Below are 23,678 nucleotides of genomic sequence, written 5' to 3'. Positions count from 1 at the left end.
ACTTAAGGGACACGCACACATTTTGCTTTTCAAAATGAGTGTGTCGGGAGTCTCTTTACCTTACACATTCATAAGGTACACAAACAAAAGTTGATTTTAGTGTGTGTGTGTGTGTGTTTCTATCAGACCGCTGGGGCCGGAGAATTTGCTGTTGCGAGGAGCAAGGTTGAAAAATACCAAGAGATTTTCGGTACGCCAATTTCTTGAACACAACATTTAAATGTCCCTTTATTTATTTTTGATGAAACCAGGCACCCAGCTCAACCGGAAAGATTGCGCTCATTTTCTCTCATTTGGTCACTGCTGCTGGCCTGGTCCCTGCCCACCTCACTGTCATAATACCAGCCCAAGACAACCCTCACACATCTTCAACAAACACTTAAGAAGACTCTAGTTCTAAGATAATAAGATATTCATGAGATGTTTGTGTTTTTCTTCAGACACTCATTATGCTCGCGCTGTCTAGCAAAGTACAATTGGTGATTCATCGTTATTAATTATCGTGGTCTACACCGCTGCAGGTGTGGCTGTTTACACGGGCATGGAATCCAAGATGGCTCTCAACTACAAGTGCAAGTCCCAGAAACGTTCCGCTGTGGAGAAGTGAGTGGGGACGTTCTTGTCTTGTTTAATGTTTTTCGCCCTGTTGTGTGTTTTCCTTGTCACCCAAAAAAACACTATATATATTGCATTCATTTAACAGTCTAAAGCAAAGGGAAAAAGCATGATATCACCCCTTTAACATAAGGACTATGAATTGAACTATGAAATGAAGGACTTTGAATACCATTGTACTTAAATGCACCGTGACCGAGCAGGGTTTCCTCTGAGTGCTGAAGGGTGTTCTGGCGTCTGTTCTGTGGCAGGTCCATGAACACCTTCCTGATCATCTACCTGTGCATCCTGCTGTTCGAGGCGGTGCTCAGTACCATCCTGAAGTACGCGTGGCAGGCGGAGAACCAGTGGGACGAGCCCTTCTACAACCAGAAGACGGAGCAGGAGAAGAACAGCAGCCCGGTACGTCGACCTCCTGCTGGGTCCTCTCGCAGGACCATTCCTCTTAAAGGTTGTATCAGAGATGTTGGGTATTTGAAGTGAGATCCCAAACAAACAGAGCCAGCTCGCCCCTCCCTTCCGTGTTTCGTGCATCCAGTTAAAACTATTGCAGCGCAAAACCCCACGACATACACCCCGCCTTTGAGTGGTTGGTTGTACCGTTTGTTTTTGTGTACGATCTCGGAGCATTGGCTGCCTACAGAGACGCCTTTTTTTGACGGCCTGCTTACGGGGCGGGCGGCTAGCGGATCGTGAGGAAAGATCAGATGAATGTGATCCTTTATGTTTCGGCCTAGAATCGCTGATACAACCTTTAAGTAGTGATGCCGGGCTGGATCACAGATGAGTGGATGAGTGTGCCTCTCTCCCTCACTATCCCGCTCTCAAAGTGCTTATGAGTTCATGCCATATGATGGGGATGTTGTAGCAGTGGTTGAGAGAGGTGAATGAGAATGGCCTGGAAGGTTGGCCAAAAACTATCACTCCCCATCTTCCTACTAGGCTGGTTCTTTCTTCTTTTCTTTGTTTGTCATTCTTTTCTTTTCATTTTAATCTTTTTTTTTTCTTCCATTTTATTCCCTACTTTTCCTGTTTTACTTCATTCTTTCCTTGTTATTATTCCCTTGGTTTCTTGCTCAGTGCCGATGAACCCTACACTACTAGAGCGCTCCTCTCCCTATTGTTCTATCCCCCTGGGCTAGAAGCAGAGCTGGAACCAAGTTTGTTGTTAAGACTTGACCTGACTCTGCTGTAACACTACATAAATCTCGTCTGAACCCTGTAACCGTCCCTACCAGGCCAAAACCAAGTGACGATTAGAAGATGAAGCCAAGTCACTTTATTGTTTGTAATATCCTTTGAAATATGGATATGACAAGTGGATATTTAGTATGAATTCCTAGATTGACAAGCACAAATCATGAATAGACAAATCAAACAAATAAACAATTATTTTAAAAAAGTACTCATAACATTAGCATCATCGTCTCCTTGTTGTTCCTGCCTGTGATCCCAGTAACGGAATGAGATCCCTTTCTCCAGATCCTCAAGTTCATCTCGGACTTCCTGGCCTTCCTGGTCCTTTACAACTACATCATCCCCATCTCGCTGTACGTCACCGTGGAGATGCAGAAGTTCCTGGGCTCCTTCTTCATCGGCTGGGACCTGGACCTGTACCATGAGGAGAGCGACCAGAAGGCCCAGGTCAACACCTCGGACCTCAACGAGGAGCTGGGACAGGTACGCACACACACACACACGCGCACGCCGCGCGCACACATGGGCATACACACACGCACACGCGCATACCCACAAACGCGCATACACACGCACGAATGCACGCGAACGTGCGCACGTGCACACACAGGCATACATGCACACACGCACGCATTCACACAAACATGCGCACACATCCGCATACACACAAACATGCACACACAAACACACGTGCATACACACGCACTATCATTAGGGCGAGACTAAATGCACGCATTTATTGTCACAATCATCATTGGCAATTTGAGATGGTATGGATTTATCATCAGTCTCACTCTATGCAGACAGAACGATCGATGGTTCCAATCAATAGTGTGTTTCCTATGATTACCATGATGATCATTAATTATTCCATATTGCAGAGTTACACTTGATGTGTGTGCAGTATCAATTAAATGGAAGATGAGTTAGCTGTGTGAATATCATCCTTTTGACGTGATTGGTGTGATCTGGGTCAGTTAGTGTCTGTGTCTCATCTGTGCTGTTGGCTCTCCTACGCCTGGCCCAGGTGGAGTACGTTTTCACCGACAAAACGGGAACGCTCACGGAGAACGAGATGTACTTCCGTGAGTGCTCCATCAACGGAATCAAATACCAGGAGCTGAACGGCCGGCTGGTGCCAGAGGGCATGATGGACGACACGCTGGACAGCTCCAACGGCACTCTGGTAAAAGCCTCACTCGCTTTAAACCGGTTTTATCCATGGGATTCTACCCATAACGTGCACTTCTGTTTCCTGTCGATTTATGTTACACACCCTCCTGTCGTATCCCAAAGCACGTCGTATCCCTCCTCCTGGTTCCCTCTCTCGCTCTCTCTCTCTCATATTTACATACAATTATACCAAGATGCATTTACATTCAGGACACGTTGGTTCCCTTATGCCTAAGGGCACTTTGTGACATCCGGCTTAAGATAATCAAGTTAAACCATTGTGGTGCCACTCTGACTCCAGAGAGTTGTCATGGTGATTCACGAAGGCCTCAGAGACGGAAAGGTTGTGGGATCGATGGAGTTATGGATGCTGAATCTTCTTGGCAAGCTGTTTAATGAAAGCCCGCTGGCATTGCTGGTGGCCAGCGATCAAGTGTCATGAGGGGCCCGCTCACTCTACCCCACATGTGGGTAAACTTCATGTCGGTATATACGGGCTGAACGATTTGGGGAAATAATCGAACTGCGATTATTTTGACCAATATTGCGATTGCGATTTAGTATGCGATTCTTTTTTTTAGCATGACCAACACAACATAGAAGCAGTCAACATATAAACTGCTCTTTTCTTTAGACCAGGCCTATGTGTTGAGATGAATTGATGCATGAATTGATATTATAAAATCTTTATTTAACTATTGAATTGTAAAAGAAAAGAAATACAAATCTTACTGATCTCCAGTCAGTAACTGTAAAAACAATTTTTGCAATTTATTTTTTATTTATTTTTTATCGAAGCCTTTACGATTTGCATATCGCTTTCTATAACATCGCAATGTCGGTTTGAAATCGATTAATCGTTCAGCCCTATCTTTCATAAATAAAGTCCTCTGTTTTCAACAACCTAAATCATCATGGACTTGAAATTGTCCAACTGTAAATAGTATTTGATGAAGAACAACTTTTTTTTAGGACACGTCGGCCAGCGAAATTTTTATTTAATATTAGAGCATGATCATGGGAAAGTACAGGCAGCAAAGTTACCAAGGATACATTCAGTGAGACAATGGGTGATCAAGATTCTTATAGGGAAACGTTGCATTGTGGGTAGGGAATACACAGGTAAGTGGGAGTGACCATAGTGGAGAGTTTAGGATTGGCAGGAGAGGCCAAGTTTACTGCAGTACACTATTGGAGAAGTGGACATGTCTCCAAGTCTGCAAGCAAGGCTGCAAGAAGGTTAAAGGAATCTACATAACAAAGAAGTCAGTCGATTGGCCTGACCTTAGGATCAGACATAGTGGCTCCAGTGGGAATGCAAATGTGAACTTTCTTAACCTCTCTCAGTTAGAGAGAGGAAGGGATGTATCTTAAGCTACAGGGAGAATGTATACAGTTTCTTTTAATGTGAACAGTAATTATATAAACAAGGTTAATGTAATTTGTATATGATTGTATATTACTATTATGATTGATATTTCCACAACAGTATGTAAAGGTAATGTATCCGAGTGTACGAGACCATTTCAATTTAACACCTGCAGTCGATAGCTCTCCTCCCCTTAGTCCATGACGGTCTCAGCCGTCCTCCCTTACACTGCCCCGTGCCTTGCCCCCTGTGCCTGCAGACGGGGGATGAGCTGCTGTTCCTCAAGGCGGTCGCTCTGTGCCACACGGTGCAGATCAGCTACGACCAGCCCGACGGCATGGGGGCCGGCGGGGACCTCTTCTCCCACGCCAACGGCTTCTCCTCCGGCACCATGGAGTACTACGCCTCGTCGCCGGACGAGAAGGCCCTGGTGGAGGCCACCAAGAGGTACGGCCCCCGGGGACCTTAAAGTCGTATCAGTGATCCCAGGCCGAAACATAAATGATCACATTCCTCTGATCTTTCCTCACGATCCGCTATCTGCCCGCCCCATAAGCAGGCCGTCAAAAAAACGCGTCTCTGTAGGCAGCCTGTGCTCCGAGATCGTACACAGAAACAAATGGTACTACCAATCACTCAAAACCAAAATGAATAGTATTCCAACAAATCACCGACAAGGGGTGGGTGTTGTGGGGATTTGCGCAGCGTTCACGATTGTTTTTACTGGATGCACGAGACACGGAAGGGAGGGGCGATCTGGCTGTGTTTGTTTGGGATCTCGCTTCAAATACCGACAGGAGTGACGTCACCCAACCTCTCTGATGCAATCTTTAAAGGGTGAACAATGTGGAAGTCAAATATGAAGCCTCACGCACTGTAGTGGTACATTGTCGACGAATAAAGTACTAAAGTGTGACGTCACGTTTCCACAGCAACCGATTTTCAGTTCTACACAAACCAAATTAACAAGGGGAAATCCTATGCCACACAAACGTTTTATAGAAAACGTATTGCGAATTGATTTGCGAGTTTGCTTTACCAATGATGTAAGTAATCTCGAGAATAGTCTTGTCTTTTTGTCTTCATATAAAAGAAAATAATAATAAACTAACGTTTACAAACTTTTCCTTTTAATAACCCTGGGGAATACATGAACGCCTTGACATGTTTCGATTGGTAGTGATTTTCACCTCTTGAAATTGATTTATTTTCATTTTGAAAGAAACAACACATGGAAGCAATGGAAAACGCCATCTCTCGTTCGGTTGTTTAGAACAGGAAACCCAGTTGCAAGGACAATGTGACGTTCCCACTTTAGTACTCTATTACTATTACTATAGTACTATTGCTGCTGGGTCTGTTGTGTTTTTGTGGAGACGGACCGTTCTGTGTGGTGGATGGCGACTGCTGCAGAACCTCCCTATTCCCCTTTTGGTACAAATGGCAACAACTACTACTACCACGGAGAAGCCTTTTAGGTCTGAAGTGCCGGCTTCTGTTTAAAAGGATATTTATTCACTTTGATAATTGTGCCCCGCAGCATGCTAACTGCCGCCTTAAACGGATGCTTCCATTGATAAATAGTGACGACCAGTGGCTCTGACACCCCCCACACAGGCAGCTTATTGCTTGCTGCTTACTGCTGTGTTTCCCAGGATGGGCGTGGCCTTCAGCGGTAGCAACGGTGAAACCATGGAAATCAAAACCTTCGGCAAGTCTGAAAAGTAGGTTATGCAGCATGCCGTTCAGTCCTCACCATTGTGGTATGTCTTCCAGATGGTAAATAAGGACTGAAATTCAAATATATACGTAGACAATATTATTTTCAAGCACGAAAGTTTTGGTAACCACCTCTTCCTTTCCTTACAAACATTGCAAGTTAAGGTGTAAGATGGTACATATTTGATGGCCTTCCCTCAGATCATTGCATAATAATATTTACCAGCCCTCCCTAGTAAAGATGTAAATGCTGTGTCTGTCTATCTTTCTCTCTCAGGTATAAACTGCTTCATGTCTTGGAGTTTGATGCAAACCGTAGGAGGATGAGTGTTATACTGGAGTCTCCTTCAGGTATAGATCTATACGTTTATGTTTAACGCTTCATTTCAACATTCGCTGTACAAAGTGGTGAAGTGCAGTGAAATGTGAGCCCGGACTATCTGCTTCTCTTGTTGACTGACCAGGAGGTAAAGTGCTGTTTACCAAGGGGGCAGAGTCCGCCATCTTGCCTTTTGCCACCAGCGGAGATATAGAGAAGACCAGACTGCATGTGGATGAGTTTGCTCTGGTGAGAAATGCATTTTTTCTTGTTTTTTATTGAAAGCCATTAGCACTTAACATGTTTGGCTGTAAATGGGTTACATGAGCATCTTAATTGAATAATCAAAGGATTTTATTTGAATTAGTCTTAAGTTGTTTTGTTGTGAGAACTGAATACATGTGACAGGCAATGCAAAAAGAGTGTGGAATTGCCATAGCACAATACGATTAGGGATAAGTAGTAGACCTGAAAATATCTCAATGGCCAAACTATTGTTTGTTCAGAATTGTGTTCAAGTCTATGAGGAAGGGAACAGGTGGAGTACCCTTTTTTGTTTTATTGTACAATTTATTGTACATTACAACGTTTTGAAAGCCAAAAGTATGGAAAGCCAACAAACACCTTTTGGGGCTTGAAGCTAAGTCTAGGAAAATGGCATCCAAACAAAACCACAACAAAAGAATTATGAAGGCCAATTTCTCTCCTGTGCCACTTGTAAAGGATAATGTGGCTGTTCCTTTTTACAACCATATCATCACTAGTTCCGCCTCCCGTGATTCAAGTTAGACTATAACTGTTCCTCCACAGTCGTATTGCACACACACACGCACACACACACACACACACACACACACACACACACACACACACACACACACACACACACACACACACACACACACACACACACACACACACACACACACACACACACACACACACACACACACACACAGCGCTCTGTGCCATGTCGTTGGTTCTTGGTAGCGTCTCAGTCTCCTAGTCTTAGTTTGATTTGTGTCTTGCCTGCTGACCGGGTCCTGTGATTAACGGCAACACTGAACTCATTGTTTGGCCTCATCTCTTCACTCTTTCGCTCACTATTTTTTTTCTCTTTTTTTATGCCAAATCCTTCTTCCTTACTATCTTCTTTTGGTCCTCACACAACACACTTTTCTTATTTTTTCCCTTTTCTTGAGTCTGTCCCATGATTCTACAATAACGCTCTCGCTCTCTGTCTCTCTCTCTGTCTCCCTCTCTCGCTCTCTGTCTCTCTCTCTGTCTCCCTCTCTCGCTCTCTGTCTCTCTCTCTGTCTCTCTCTCTCTCTCTGTCTCTGTCCCTCTCTCTCTCTCTCTCTCTGTCTCTCTCTCTCTCTCTCTCTCTCTCTCTGTCTGTGTCTCTCTCTCTCCCTCTGTCTGTGTCTCCGTCTCTCTCTCTCCCTGTCTCTCTCCGTCTCGTCCCTCTCTCTCTCTCTCTCTCTCTCACTCTCTCTCTCTCTCTCTCTCTCTCTCTCTCTCTCTCTCTCTCTCTCTCTCTCTCTCTCTCTCTCTCTCTCTCTCTCTCTCTCTCTCTACCTCTCTCTCTCTCTCTCACCGTCTTAGAAGGGACTGCGCACCCTGGTGGTGGCGTGCCGGTTCTTCAGCCTGGACTCGTACGCGGAGGTGGAGCGGCGTCTGGGCGCGGCGCGCACCGCCCTGCAACACAGGGACGAGCGGCTGCAGGAGGCCTTCGCCTTCATCGAGCGGGACCTGCAGCTGCTGGGGGCCACGGGGGTGGAGGACAGGTACGGGGCCAGCACGGCAGGGGGCCCTCACCGCCAGGGCCGCTAGAGCAGCAGGGGGCCCTCACAGCCAGGGAATGAAGCCCTCAGATACGGTTCAAATTGTGGCCGCTCCAGTCGATGTTGGGACCAAACCTTTATGGACTTTTCTTTTACAGTTTCTTTCTTTTTACAGTCGACTTCTCAACATTTGTAAAAAAAATGTTGACGTTTCACCGACACATCACATAAACTCAGGGAGCGATTGCTTTGAGCTTTTACGCACCTGACTTTAATAGACTTCAGGACTCACTAAAACTGGAGCGATCGGTCTCATTGGAGAAGGTCAAGGGGATGATTGAAGACGCATTAAATAAGGAATGCTCTGGTTTTCAATAGCTTCCTTAAACGTCCCCTTGTATTATTTATTACTCGATACCCCTCCCCCAGGCTCCAGGACAAGGTGCAGGAGACCATCGAGGCGCTGCGCCTGGCCGGCATCAAGGTGTGGGTGCTGACGGGGGACAAGCACGAGACGGCGGTGAGCGTCAGCCTGTCGTGCGGCCACTTCCACCGCACCATGAACATCCTGGAGCTGCTGCAGCAGCACACGGACAACGAGTGTGCTGAACAGCTCCGCCTACTGGCCAGGAGGTAAGGCGGGAGAACGGCGCGGCGGAATGCTAAACACATTCTGTTCGCTTAGGGGGGAGTCTGAACAAACAAAATGTGCAGTAAATATGGTTCTTCCGATCATCAATTCAAATTGTCCTCTCACAAATCTGCCTTAATTTGCTCACTGATAAATATTCTGCCCTGCTTTGAGCAGCGAATCATTTTGAAACCAAAAGTAATGGGTCCTTCATTAAAGCAGTCCTTCTTCTAATGCGTAGAGAGGAGTAGGAATGGTTCTCATAAAGAGGAGCCGTTGCCGTGTTCTTTTTTGGAAAAAGGTTGCTGAGTCAGGATCGCTTGTAACTCACTTTATTTGGTATAGCTTCGCTATTATATCTATGAAGCAAAAGGAGAGGAATTGTATATGCACGCGTGGAGATACGCTAAGTAGGACAACTGATGGATGCGTTACCCGGAGCGGTCTGGCCCCCTGGGCTATGTGTTGTGACTTTAATAATGGGCAGGTGTGGACTCAGTCATGTGCTCTGATTGGCTAAGCATGGTGCTTAACTCCCGCCTCCTGGATACCCGTATGTGTACTCGGTGCTGTTCCCTTGTGGCTATGTGCGGGAATTACACTTGTTTTTGTGGCCTTGAGCGTCTGAGTTTCTCGAACACCCTGTACCGCTTGCATCTCTAGAATTGAGACATGAGAAAGAAGCCTCTCTAGTCGCCATGGACATATGTGGCCTGTTGATATGAATGTGTGAATTTATGTCACACCGTGAGGAACAGAAAGGAGCACACAGGAGCTGTGTTCGAAATCATTCCCTATTCACTCACTCACTATTCCCTATATAGTGCTTATGATATAGTGCACTATATAGGGAACGAACAAACGAGAATTCGGACACTACGCTGAACATTTCTAAACGTCTTTTGCGTCAGTAAATGCGCCGGGTATTTGTGTGACGCAGACAGCTGCGCCCTCATCATGTAAACAAACCGGGCACTCACGAGGAAAACTGGAGGCTGTATTGATGTTGAATGTTACATTTCTTGATCAAGGTTTTTTTTATTAATTCTGAATGTTACATTTTCTATGTTAAATCCTAAATTGTTGACATTTCTAAACGAAAGCCGGACACTCCATCATTAAATGTATTCGTTTTTCGCGGTTATTCAGCTTATTCTTCTCCTCCGGAGAAACACGACCGCATCGCATTGTGGTATACGGGAGTAACATGTAGGGAACATCGTATGTTCACTCAAATTTTGGGTATTTTAAGTCCACTATATAGTGCATGAAATTAACCACTGAGAATTCGAACACCACTACAACATGGCGAGCACCCTATATAGTGCACTATATCCGTGATGGGGAACGATTTCGAGCACAGCTACGGTCTCTGTGACTACGTGGGTGGGCTCTGCTCGTAGGAGTCTCCGAGGCCCCGGAGGCATTGGTTGTTCTCTAGGGTAACCGTGGTGATTCTGATGAGTCATTACCAAGGTGGAGGCAGGAGACCCGTTGCTATGGCGACGGCATCGATTTGTTCCAAAGAAGATACCGAGACTAACGAGCCCTGTGTAGAAGTGCACATGACGGCACACTTCTACACTGGGCTCGTTAGTCTTGGAATCTTCTTCCTCTAAAAGGGGGGGGGGGGTTTCTTACAGTCTTGTTTTCCTTTGGTTTCTTCAGTTTTCTCGCGTCCCTGTTTCCCTCCGTCTCTTCTGGTACCATATCTCTGACCTCCTGCTGACCCTTTCCCCTCCCTCTCCGTTTGGACTCCATGTACCACTCTTTGCATTAGGTTCTCCCTCCTGCCAAAACGTTTCTCCTCCCTCCCCCTTTCCACTAATGATGATGATGATCTGATGGATCCCCTTCCCTCCCTCCCTCCCTCCCCAGGATCAAGGAGGACCACGTCATCCAGCACGGACTGGTGGTGGACGGGGCCAGCCTGTCTCTGGCGCTACGGCAGCACGAGAAGCTCTTCATGGACGTGTGCAAGAACTGCTCGGCCGTCCTCTGCTGCCGCATGGCCCCCCTGCAGAAGGCCAAGGTGAGGGGGCTGCCGCTGGCCCCACGTCCCTGCCCGACCCCCCCACGTCCCGTCAGAACCCAAGGGAACGCTCAAACCCAAGCATGATTCAAATCCCCTGGATTAGAACAGCACGGCGTCATGGGGATGCACTGGATCTTAGGACTGCTGTTTCCGGTGGCGTCAAAAAGGGCACTTGATCACAAAGTGGATTGGGGGACTTCACAATTGCACTGATTTAATCCATCTCACTCGTTATTCATCCAGTGCTTTGCTTGTTCTCTTTAGAGGTGACTTTTGGCTTTGCTCCATGTTTGAGTCGAGGGTCAGAAGGTAATATTTAGCTCTTGTTCCATGCGGCGTTCAGGTGGTGCATCTGTTCAAGACGTCCCCAGAGAGGCCAATCACCTTGGCCATCGGAGACGGGGCCAACGATGTCAGCATGATCCAGGAGGCCCACGTGGGAATCGGTATGCATGCATAAGAGCCAACGCATACACGCATTTAGAATGAGACGTCGCTGGGTGTTACCGCGGTGTAACGCGGGGTCGGCTTAGCTCAGGAGGTAGAGCAGTTGTCTTGTAACCGAAAGGTTGCTAGCTTGATCCCCAGCTCCTCCTAGCTGAGTGTTGATGTTTCCCTGAGCAAGACACTTAACCCTAACTGCTCCTGACGAGCTGGCTGTCGCCTTGCATGGTTGACTCTGCGTCGGTTTGTCAATGTGTGTATTAACCGATGTAAGTCGCTTTGGATAAAAGCGTCTGCTAAATGCCCTAATTGTAATTTTAATTGTAACGTTTGGATGTGCGTGTCTCTCCCTCAGGCATCATGGGGAAGGAGGGGCGGCAGGCCGTGAGAAACAGCGACTATGCAATCGCCCGGTTTAAGTTCCTGTCCAAACTGCTGTTGGTCCACGGCCACTTCTACTACATACGAATAGCTCATCTTGTACAGTACTTTTTTTACAAGGTAATTCTTAGCAGGCACACTAGTTCAGGTAGCTTACCCATAGCCTCTTGAGTTAGTTTAGGTCTAGTTTAAGTTGTGTAGCCGTTCTGCAAAAAGACATCGTTAAGTCATCTTATCACAAATTCACTGGCTTCCACGGCACATGAGCTCATCAATGAGAGGAAACGCTGACTTCAGTGGCCTATGTATATCACTCCGTACTGCGGCGTGCTCCGTGGGACCGGTTTGATATTGTTATTCTGCGCACGTCGGTCACTTCACATTGAGAGCAGCTCACACTGGATCTGATACTGGCTGCATTTTATAAATAATGTATCTAGCCAAGGTAAAAAGCAACAGCTCAGCTCAATATCTGAGCAATAACTAGGAATTGAGCACTAAAGCTTGCAGTGTGACCGGAGCCAAAGTAACGTGTGTTACTAATGTGTTCGTCCCCCACAGCCTGAATGATGTGTATTCTGTTTTTGTCATTCTGTCTCTCTCTCACTGTCTCTTTTTCTAGAATGTGTGTTTTATCACACCACAGTTTTTATACCAGTTCTTCTGTCTGTTTTCACAACAAGTAAGTCTCTATCTCCGTCTGTCTGTCTGTCTGTCTTTGCATCCCTTGGTTTTCATGCCTCTTCACAAATCATTCACATCAATGTCTGCTCGATGCTGCGAGAATCACGGCTGGAGTCTGCTTCAGTCACTGATTATTTGAGGTTCTTTAACCATGATAGTTTAAAGGAATAGTTTGGCTGTGAAAATGAATCCTTCCCCCGTGTTAGAACCAGCATAATCACTTCCTAACCGATCTGCTCCGTAGCAGGTTCTCACAAAGAAGGGCGCTAACAGACTTCTGTTTGCAGACCCTGTACGACGGTGCCTACCTGACACTGTACAACATCTTCTTCACCTCCCTGCCCATCCTGGTGTACAGCCTGTTTGAGCAGCTGGTGCACCCCCACGTTCTCCAAACGAAACCCGCCCTCTACAGGTCAGGGGGAACAAGACGATAACTAACTCGCTCTTTGCAGTTGCATGTTATTTTATACACTCGCATTTCTGTTCTATTTTGTTTGTTTTTCGGTCTAAATGGCAGATATGCATGAGTGACCTGAAGATAAAGGTGTTTTTCAGCGGTTTTGAGTGCTTTGTTTATCTCATCTCCTGACAGGGACATAAGCAGGAACTCTCTTCTCTCCTTCCGGACCTTTCTCTACTGGACTCTGCTGGGATTCTGTCATGCCTTCATCTTCTTCTTCGGGTCCTACGCTCTGATAGGAGAGGATACCAGCCTGAATGGCAACGGACAGGTGTGTGTCCGTGTGTGTGTGTGTGTGATCGTGTGTGTGTCTTTTAGTGGTGTAACCCCAAAATAAATCTGGATATTTGTTCGTACGGTAGGTATTCATATCAGAGTTGATCGGGAAGCCACTGCCGTCCACGCAGCAATACAAAGTTATGTTGTAGCTTTGCTCTTTGCGTTATCAAAAATAGCACTGAAAGACAAAAACGATAAGTTGATAAAATCGTGATTCTGCAGCAGTTGGCTCAGCCAGCTCCGATTCAGGCGGGGAAAGGGATCCATGGTATGAATGTACTTTCTTCTTTTATTTATGGTATACTTTAAAATTACATTCCTTTTCGAATAAGAAAGGAAACTTAACGACTATCTGAAGCCTGAAATGATGTATTGGGACAGCCCTGGTGTGTATTCAATGTTGTATTTTGTCTGTGTTTGTGGTTGTTGTCCTAAGGTGTGTGCGTGTGTGTCTTGGTGTGTGTCTTTAGATGGTAAAGAATATACATTTTCCGGAATGAAATGTATGTAAAAGCTGTGATAACATGTTGGGAACGACTCATCACTTTCAATATGAGTCTCAGAATGCCGAGGGCACAATGCAAGTCAACATCATGTCTGTACAGGTGTTTGTGTTGTGTTTGTGCGTGTCTGTGTGATTTCTTTGGATTGGCTATGAATGTGCTGGACAAATCTTTGCCAGTTATTGAATTGGGCTTTTTGCCTTTCTTGTCTTCCTGCCTCTCTCCTCATTGATTGTTTCCCCCCCCTATGCATCTCTCTATCAGCCTCTCCCTCCTTCTCTCTCCTTCTGATGCCCTGGTCCTTCTCTGTCTACCTGACCAGCAGCCTGTCTCACAAGCAGCCAGTCGGCCTTTAGAACTGTCTTTAACCTGTTTCTGTGCCCATGTTCATGTCAGTCAGTGTGTCCCCCCTTCTCTCTCACTCTCTCGTCTACCTCCCCTGTATCTCTATTTCTATATTCCTCCCCCTTGGTTTTGTGGTTTCTGGATTTCCCAAACTAAAACAACGACTCACTGTGGTTGCTTTCTCTGGCTGGTTTTCTTTCCATCTGTCTTTATTTCCTTTTCCTTCTATTCTTTTCACGCTGTGCATGTCTTCAGATCTTGCGGGCTAACAAGCAGCTGGTAAGCAGAGTGGTTCAGTGCACGTGTCCCCCGGTTTGAGAGTAGTCTACATTTCGTCCATTTAACTTTTTCAGTCATGATTATCTCTTCATCTTTTAGCTGTTGCTAAATATTTTGCATGTTTTTTCAACCATCCTTTGATGTTCATGAACAGTTTGATAGTCCTTTCATAGTTTAAGCATTATCCTCATCTGTCCCTTTTAAAGTATTCCAAAAAACCCCTGCCCTCCGAGGGTAATTTAGTTTGATTTGACCTGGGTCTAGCTAAAACACATAAATGTATATGAACTTAAACATATTCATATATATATGTAAGCTTTGGGTTAACTGCATTGTGCTGAGTTAACGTTGTGTTATCATGCTATTTTGGTGTCGTTTTCCTGACGGTTGTGTTTCTGTCTTCAGATGTTTGGAAACTGGACCTTTGGAACGCTGGTCTACACGGTCATGGTCATTACTGTGACACTACAGGTACAGAGTGTTCACATAACACAACAAACCGTTTGGCCAGACCCTCATGTGGTCCCGTACCAATCCTAAATGAATTGCAGTCTGTTTTCTCAGTCTTCCCTCAATTATCTGGACAGGCCAACAACCACTTTGCTAATGATGTCTGGCTAAAATATAATGAGGCTAACCTCATCACGAGCAATGAAGGGAACAGCTAATGCAGAAGTCTGCAGTGGTGGGACGGAATTTCGAGTGTGTGTGTGTGTGTGTGTGTGTGTGTGTGTGTGTAGCTGGCCTTGGAGACCCATTACTGGACGTGGATGAACCACTTTGTGACCTGGGGGTCCATCACCTTCTACTTCATCTTCTCGCTCTTCTACGGAGGCATCATCTGGTGAGAGTCCCAAAGACCAGAGTCAGGTTGTGTTGGGGGCGCTCAACCCAACCAAAGACAGGGCATTATCAGTCGATCATGGTGAGGATGGAAGTGGGGTCATGTTGAGCGCACGGCCATGCTGAGAGGCCTTTGACGCGCGAGGGCACAGCGGGTATAGATGGTGAACACAAGTTAGGAAGGTATGCAGGATTGTAAAACACAATAAGTGAGCAATCGAAACCCTTGAGTTAATGACTACTCTAATATAGTATAGTATACTCTTACACTGACCTACAGTAAATGATATACATTAGATTCAGATTCAGAGTTACCTTTATTACATCTTATCGTACAAGTAAACGAGTAAAATTCTTAGGCTTGGTCCCTCAACAGCAACATAGCAGCAACAATACAAGATAAAGTGAATGAAGATAAGCAATAATAAAAATAAGTAGCAGCATTAATAGATAGAATAACAATAATATAATAAATTAAAGTAAGCGATACTTAGTAGAGGAACATTATATTGGCTTTATGTCCATAGGTGGTTCTATGTGTATGGTTGTTGCTCTATTCTCCTCTTCCTCCCCTAACCCCTCCTCTCTCCTGCAGGCCCTTCGTCCACAGCCAGGACATGTACTTCGTCTTCGTCCAGCTCCTGTCCAGCGGCTCGGCCTGGTTCACCATCATCATCATCATCGTCACTTGTCTGTTCCCGGACATGCTGAAGAAGGTCCTTTACCGGCACCTGCACCCCACTGGCACCCAGAAGAGCCAGGTACTGGGGGGATGTTGCGATCAATATGTTCAGGGCTGGAGTCATGCCAACGGCCGTGATATTGTAGTATAGTATTAGACTGGGTACCCCCCCCCAGCTCGCCCTGCAGAAGGGTCCAGAAGAGAGCAATACATTTCTTTCTAGTCTCCCTGGCGCGCTATTGGCTGGTTTAACAAAATGACGACAGGGAAGCGATGGCAAGCAGCCAATTGTGTACAGAGTCATTTGAACTAGGCCCATTGATCACGCCTCTTGTGCTGGAGAAAATGACATCAGCTTCCCCAGACCAACGTGCAATCTACGATTGAGTTTGGTCTGGCAATAACCAGGCTAGTATAGTATAATATAAAGGATATCCTATAATATAAGAGTAACCTTTCAATGTGACCATATTTAATTTCTTTATGTATTATTCTAAGCAGGCCTTTCACATGAACAACCAGACAGTACGACCGCATTGAAGCACCGATTTAAAAAAAAAAAAAAAAAAAAGGGTTTTATTAACCAGTATATAGAAATACAATGGGGGACGGTGAGGTAGAAAGGTTTTTCACACACTGTAACATTGATAACTCTATCAAAGCCCCTTTCTCTAAGAACCACCCTCTGGTTTCCAGGAATAGCTTGGTGAATAAGTCCCAGCCTCACTGTTGTTCCCTTCTGATCAAACTGATGCCCTGGGGTGCTTTACAGCCGTGAGAACACACACTGACACGTAGTGCAGTAAAACGAGATCATTCCCTTCTATTCCAGTTTCTCCTTTCTCTAGAATAGAAATAATAACTTTCCTACTGTTTAAATTTCTCTGTGGTGTTTGTTGTTTCTGCTTTAACCTTCGTCCTGTTTTGTTATCCGTGTGTGTGTGTGTGTGCGTGCGTGTGTGTCTGATAAAGGATTTTTTCTAACTGTGTGTGTTTGACTCTGTGTGTGTGAGAAATGATTGGTTCTAACTGTGTGTGTGTGTGTGCGTGCGTGCGCGTGCACACACTCTTGTTTTGACCCTTCCTCCCTGTATTTGTGTCTACGTGTGCATGTTCTGTGTGTGTGTGTGTGTGTGTGCTCTCCTGTTTCCTGTCCCTGTGTAGATGTACTCCAACCGTGTGGTCATAGAGGATGACTTCATCGCTCTGCAGCCTCTGTCGCGAGCCAAGACCCAGCTGGGCAAGATTAGGTAGATGAGATGAGGCGGAGGCCATCCTGGGACAGCACACGCCTGTAGAATACCAATACAACCAGAGTGCCTTCTGCTCAGACATTCAGAAAAGAAGAACGGGACACAAGCTGTGTTCCACTTTGTAGAATTGGCATTGTGGGGGGGGTCTCTCGAAACTAGTATTCAAGAAATAGTATTCACGTTATGTTGCACGTAACCATGGGTTATCATTTGTTATTATTTATACTTGGTTTATTATATTAATCTATCTTACCCTTTAATTCTATCTGGAACGTTTTTAAATTATCTCAATTACCTTAATTAACGAGGCTTAGAATATGCATCTCTTGCCCCCCTCTGCAGTGCACTTCCATGAAGTAGAAATATTGCTTGGTTTATTGCCACAATGCCCAAAACCTTCTTCTTTTATGAATGCTTAATCATGGAATATGTTAGTTTTTTCGTTAGCAAGCTTTAGAGTTGTGCAAAATCAGTCGACAACAAATCAATTCATGGAAATAAATTCCCTGAATAGAAGGGACTCTTGGAAGAGACGTTTTATTGTTAAGAAGCTTTCCAGTTATACATATAGAGTAAATAGCAGAAGAAGAGTTGGTTAGGACAGGTTTAACATTGCAAATGAAAATGGTGTGTTCCCAAGTCTGGCCTCTGGTACATGCGTCTGTAATTCGGGGGCCTAACATTGGCAACATGCAGCTCCCATACGGCTGGATCTACACAGGAGAGTGTCCCATGATTAATCTTCTGGACGCAAAGTACTTCATACTGCAATGTCCTCCTCCTGTGTGACTCCAGCCAGTAGTCTGATCTGTCTTGCATACGTCTCTCATTCTCCTTTCATTAATCCACTCTCGGGTTATAGCTTAGACCTTAATGCATACCTGTACACTGTAGAGTAAGATGTCCGGGTATAGACGGGAACATGTCTGGATACATGTTCCTGTATATATACAGGGGCTTGTCTCTGTATGCATGTCCCGATCAACCCTTCTGATAGCTAGGAAGCTAAGGTATTGGGAGGGTGCCGAGAATTCTTTCACTTGCCAGACTCTCTCAACCCTCCCATTCCCAGCAAGCCAGCCCTCTTTATTATCCATCAGTGAACTTGAGATATGACGCATGAGTCACAGCCATTATTGCATGTCTGGGTTTCAAGCGGTAACTTGAACTATTATCGTTGTCTGTAGACCCAACTTCATTGCTTATGCCTTCCACACCATGATTTATTTCTACTGCCATCTCACCCTGCATGAAAAACCAACATGGCAGAATGAATGAAAGCACTTTGAAACGAGAGTGAATCTAGACTGATGCTGTTCTGTGGCAGTCATCACAACACAGAGGACTCAGAATAACAGGTCCTGTTTGAGGGAACAATATAACAACAGTGCTTACCGCATTAAATTGTCCTCTACCTGCACTCCTCAAATCTCACCGATCACCAAATGCGGGGGTCATAGCCCCTTTTGCTGGCTCTGCATCTGGTCACGGTCGGACTGGCATGCCACATACTGATCGCTGCATGGGCCAGCTGTACCTGATCCTCTGCTGTCCTGATATGCAATCCCATTGTCCCTGGGTGAGCCTTCAGTAATGTGTCCCCAAGCCATGTTTCAACGGATAGCGGATCCTACCAAGCTCACTGTAGCATGGTAAATACCCTCACCCCATCTCTACCATGGTGCAATGTGCCTCCCCTACCCCTGCCACTCAGGTCTTTACCGTCAGACCTTTCCCACCGCCACCGCGCTCTGGTCCTGGTCTGACCGGCCTCTATGTCATTCTATAGGCTGTGGACTGACTAACTGTCGGAAAACATTGTAGTGCATGTGTTGTTGGGATTGGCCTCATTCTAGGGAGTGATGATTGGCCAGTTGATAATGATAATGCTGCTGTAAAGTGTACCTTAATATGATGGCAAGGTCCTGGGATGGATATGCTTCAACAGAGATAGCTTGGCTTGCTTTGCCATAACTTGGCAACAGTGGCTTCCAGTCCATTGGGTCAGAATATAAATGACAATGTCTTTAACTAAAGTGCCAATTTATTAAGGTATATTTTCCTCAAATGAAAAATAGAATATTTTCACGTTACTGTGATCATCGACACTGAATGGTTGATTTATTTTCAATGCAATGAAAACATTTGAACCCGTTCTGATGAGTTTGTTTGCTAAACTGCGGTCATCAGAGTCGACCCTGATGGGGGGTTGGTTCTGCAAGGCCTGTGCTGCTTGCATCTTTAAACCTTCTTAGCTGGTTTCGTTTTGGCAAGCCTCTTCTGCAGCTTACGGTGCTATTAGTGGGTGACTCAAGACGCCCATGGTAGTTAGGGCAAGGAACAGATTGGATTTGAATAAAGGATGTGTTCGACATTTTAAGTTACGTTTTATGCAAACTTAAGTAAAAAATGAGCAGAAAAACACAATGCCATTTCATGGATCGCAGTTAATCTTTTGACCACTGTCATAAATTATGTCGACGGGAAGCGTCGGGCCGTTACTGGATTTGGTACTTTTGCAATGAGGGGATCTCCAACAGCACAAACTTCCTGTTCTCTAAGAGTGCATGAAGTTAATGATGTTAATGTTTTGCATTCAGGTGCACTGAAAGCATTCGTTTTTCCATTGAGAATTTTTGCAAATTTGCTAATCAGGGAGGAGGTCATCTCCAAAGTTGGCTCTGGGTCTCTGTGGGTTTTGTGGCGTCTGACAGCTCCAGAGGTCCAGACGCAGGTTAATTAACCTGTACAATCGTGGATTTTGCCTCTGCACCATTTAGCAACATTCTTGTCCCATGAGGAAGCCCGTTTCCTGTGGCTGTTTGGTTTTCTGCTCATTTTAACGGCGGTAGCTGAAATGGCTTTGCTGCTCTGTTAAAGTCTTAACCCTTCTCCTCTCCTGCTGGGAAATGAAAGCCGCCCCTCCAGTGAACCCATCATCACGTTCCAATAGAGTCGTTAGGCATTCAGGAGTTTCTCATTAACACCTGCCAACCCGAGCAGAGGAACTTCCCATCACTGAGGAACAAGATCTTACTTCTTCTTTTACTTTAAATGGCATTCACAAAACATTCGTTTTTTTTAATGTCACAGGAGAACGGCCTTAAAAATGGAAAACCAGTCATATTTATTGTTGTCTTTATGCAGTATTCTGCTACGTGAATGAACACTGTAGATGGAGGGCTTGGGGATGATTAACTGTATGCCTAATCGACACACAGAACTGCTTTGGGGCTGGTTGTTCTGCTTGCATAAGTGCCCAAACTAAGCTGGCCGGCCGTTGAGAGATACCTATTATTGTTTTCTTTTGCATGGACCGCTCACCGGCTTGCAGACTAACCAATGATTGAAGCCTCTCACTCAATGATCAGCGAGCTGGCCAATTGGCCGCAGCAGCCGTCCGCTTGACGGGGCTGACTGCTAGCGTCTTGTGCCCCTCAGATGGAAGAGGATGAGCTCCCAGTCGGCCCAGAATATGACCCTGCTAAAGCCCAGCGGAGCCCTGGGGAGGGCAATTGGCACCTGCTAGCTGCTTATCCTCCCCGTGCCGCCCCTGGCCCCGACCCCTGCTCCCCTAGGTAGTACCGTGCAGCTCCACTGCGCCCCCCCCCCCCCCCCCCCCCCGTGTCCTCATCGCCTGGCCCTCAACCCCTCATTACCCCCACCACAACCACCATCGCCCCCCTCCATCACCACAACCACCCCCTTCCATCACCACCACCGCCCCCCTCCATCACCACCACCACCGCCAGTGCATAAGCATCTTGTTTATGTCGTGGATGCAACATGAGTGTGCGTGCCAAAACCCAGTGCTTTATCTGACCACTACCCTGTGTAACTTTGTTGTCACCAGCCACCCTGTTTGTTCCTTGAGAATGACCCATCCTAACTTCACGTAGTCATATTTTTATGATGTTGTTTTGTTTTTAAGTTAAATTAAGCCCGATGCTCTTCCGCCTGAAGTCATTTCCTGGTCCCTGGCTTGGTCCCGAGGTAGCCTTGCTTGCTGCCCAACGGTCCATTGTTAAGCCGGTTCCCCTCCATCAATGTCCCTCCTTGGTGAACCCAACCCCTCCCTCCACGTCCCTCCACCCTCCCCGCTGTGTCCCCAGGGCCCCACTGCTTTGCATTGATGTCGTTCATCAGCGCTTGGAGGACGAGCGCATGCTGCTGTTGGTCTGCTGGCCTCCATGTTCTCCACTGCATTACTGAGCGTCTCTTTGGTGTCTTATACATATTTACTAATTGGTTCTTTTTGTCTTTTGCATTATTCTTTTCAGGTATTTGTTTTCTGTCTTTAGCTCTCCTTGTATGTTTCTTTCAACATTCATCTGTATTTTTGGATGCTTTAAACATTTGACTAATACATTGTGTCCTACAACCATTTAACAAAGCAGTTTGTTAATAATGGATTTGTATGAACTAGTTGACCAGCCATGAGCTATTGTTAGGCAATGCACCAAAAGAATGAATGGTTAGCCCTAGCTGTGAATAACGCACTGTTTTAATTCATCACTGAACACTAGTTAAAGCTAGGGATGGGTATCGTCGAGATCTTAACCATAGTACTGCTCTTATCGATACTGCTTTGTGGTTTGGAGGCACAGTGCCCCTTTTAGCCAATATGGTTTGGGGAGAACACTGATATAAACATTGCAACGTTGAATTAGCCTAAATCCATAGAAAAAAATATTTCCTTCATTTCTCACATGCACTGCGATAGTACGTCTGTAATAATTCAGCCCTTAGGCGGTACCTATCCCGAGACAAAACCGATACTACAAATCCATTGATCAATATTTTGACAATGTTCCCTCTGGCTCATAAGCGCTGTGATTGGATCCCCTCGTGGCTGTGGCTCAGTCTCGGGGTCCCAACTCACCATTGATTGGTAGTGCGTGCTCCTGTTCCCGATGATTGTGTGACGAGAGCCAAAGCAGTCATCCGGGGGGACGAATGGCTCTGTGCTTATCAGGCCATGACTTAGGATTGGTCTCCATAACTCTGGCCCTCTTTGCTCACGATAAACAGAGTCTCCATCAGAGGCCGTGGCTAACGGTGTAGATCTGCTGCTGCAATCCATCCCCCATGCTGGAAAGGCTCTAGCTTGAACCTATATAATAAATATAAACCCTTTAAATGTTTTATGAATAATTTACATTTTGTCGTACCTTAGAATAGTCATCAATATATATAAATCATTTATGTTCCAGATTTTGTAGGTGTTCTGCCGTTTCTTGAGGGGGAGGTTTGTCGACATGGCAACTGTTTAATTAGAAGTCACTTCAGGAAAGTGCAACAGCAACCAAACGGAGCCACCGGGGAGCTCAACAAAGGCAGGTTCAGTGATTAGTAGTCAGGTGACTGCTCATCCTGTTCTGTGTAGTGCGGTCGTACATTCAGTATCACCAGCACTCTGAGACCTAAGGCAGTGGTCGTCTCAGCACCTCTCCCTCCATCTCTGCCCGCCTGCCTCAGAGCTGCTGACTCAGATGAACTGAGAGGGACCTGACACCGCCCCTCCCAAACAGCGTCCTCCTGCATAGCGCTGCCTGCAGTGCTGGCTGGAGAGTGGTGTTACTTAGTGGTAGCTTTGGAGCGGGAACAGTACAGAGGTGTAAGCTGTAACCTAGTTCTGACAGTCTGGGCTCCTGTGTGTACGAGCTGCGTCATAGATGGAAGACCATCCATCATGGAAATACGCCTCTTAATGTGCAAGGTTACTGAGAAGTCCTCCAAGTAAAGTTACTTGCCTTTTCTTTGATAGAAAAGGTCAAATGTAAGGAGAGAGGGAACATTGACTGTTCTTGGCTTGCAACTGCCTTACAATGCTTCACAGCACTACTGTCACAGAGCAAAGAGGTAGCCAAAAGGTTAGCCAAACACGTAGATACCTCTTTAATCCTAACATTAAGCAGACAAATGTATTCTAAAGTAAGCTTCTCTACGTGGCCGGGGTCGTTGAACAACGCAACACGTTGCTTCGGATAAACACCTAAATGATTAAAAAGCTAAATGTAACAATTCTATTATATTCTATTCATAGTCATACTAATTCATTATAACTCATCTTGGACACTGACCCAAATCTAAGCTCTTTACTTTGATTCATCGCCATCTTTTCCTTGGTTTGTCATATTGTTTCATCTGTGTATGTGTTCTGTGATCATTGCAGTCGTCTGCAGTTTGCGTTGGACACACAGTTCATGTTTGTGTTTGAGCATGCCGTCCATGGCCCTGAAGTCTTATCACCCCACATTACGTGATCAAAGATGTAACATTGTTTGAGTCTAATACAGATTTTATGCTTCCCTCCTTTTTTCTTTTCTCTCTTCTCCTCTTGCTTCCATTATACTCAAACCTTAATCCTCCTCAATCCTTCTCCTGTCCCCCTCCTCCTCCTCCTCCCCTCTCCCGTCCGTCTGTCTGTCCTCCTCCTCCCCTCTCCCGTCCGTCTGTCTGTCCTCCTCCTCCTCCCCTCTCCCGTCCGTCGGTCTGTCCTCCTCCTCCCCTCTCCCGTCCGTCTGTCTGTCCTCCTCCTCCTCCCCTCTCCCGTCCGTCTGTCTGTCCTCCTCCCCTCTCCCGTCCATCTGTCTGTCCTCCTCCTCCTCCTCCCCTCTCCCGTCCGTCTGTCTGTCCTCCTCCTCCCCTCTCCCGTCCGTCTGTCTGTCCTCCTCCTC

At 45.9% G+C, this 23,678-nt stretch overlaps 1 protein-coding gene across 1 annotated transcript in view; it reads left to right on the top strand.

The window, feature by feature from the left end:
• The window catches only part of atp11b (ATPase phospholipid transporting 11B), a 42,671-nt gene that overhangs the window by 10,163 nt on the left and 8,830 nt on the right, over positions 1-23,678 (top strand). Inside the window, exons 7-26 of the mRNA XM_079740078.1 lie at positions 127-190; positions 522-603; positions 867-1,017; positions 2,098-2,295; positions 2,840-2,998; positions 4,614-4,801; positions 6,010-6,078; positions 6,351-6,424; positions 6,538-6,641; positions 7,998-8,179; positions 8,606-8,809; positions 10,686-10,839; positions 11,186-11,288; positions 11,642-11,787; positions 12,290-12,349; positions 12,639-12,766; positions 12,947-13,085; positions 14,626-14,691; positions 14,961-15,064; positions 15,659-15,824. Coding sequence (XP_079596204.1) covers positions 127-190; positions 522-603; positions 867-1,017; positions 2,098-2,295; positions 2,840-2,998; positions 4,614-4,801; positions 6,010-6,078; positions 6,351-6,424; positions 6,538-6,641; positions 7,998-8,179; positions 8,606-8,809; positions 10,686-10,839; positions 11,186-11,288; positions 11,642-11,787; positions 12,290-12,349; positions 12,639-12,766; positions 12,947-13,085; positions 14,626-14,691; positions 14,961-15,064; positions 15,659-15,824 — 2,541 coding nt within the window. The remainder of the gene's footprint in view (positions 1-126; positions 191-521; positions 604-866; positions 1,018-2,097; positions 2,296-2,839; positions 2,999-4,613; positions 4,802-6,009; positions 6,079-6,350; positions 6,425-6,537; positions 6,642-7,997; positions 8,180-8,605; positions 8,810-10,685; positions 10,840-11,185; positions 11,289-11,641; positions 11,788-12,289; positions 12,350-12,638; positions 12,767-12,946; positions 13,086-14,625; positions 14,692-14,960; positions 15,065-15,658; positions 15,825-23,678) is intronic.

This window comes from Pollachius pollachius (genome assembly GCF_949987615.1).
Source record: "Pollachius pollachius genome assembly, chromosome: 7".
In the NCBI taxonomy this organism is placed as follows: domain Eukaryota; kingdom Metazoa; phylum Chordata; class Actinopteri; order Gadiformes; family Gadidae; genus Pollachius; species Pollachius pollachius.
The sequence above is the reverse complement of the archived record's forward strand: the minus strand, read 5'-3'. Positions and strand labels throughout refer to the sequence as shown.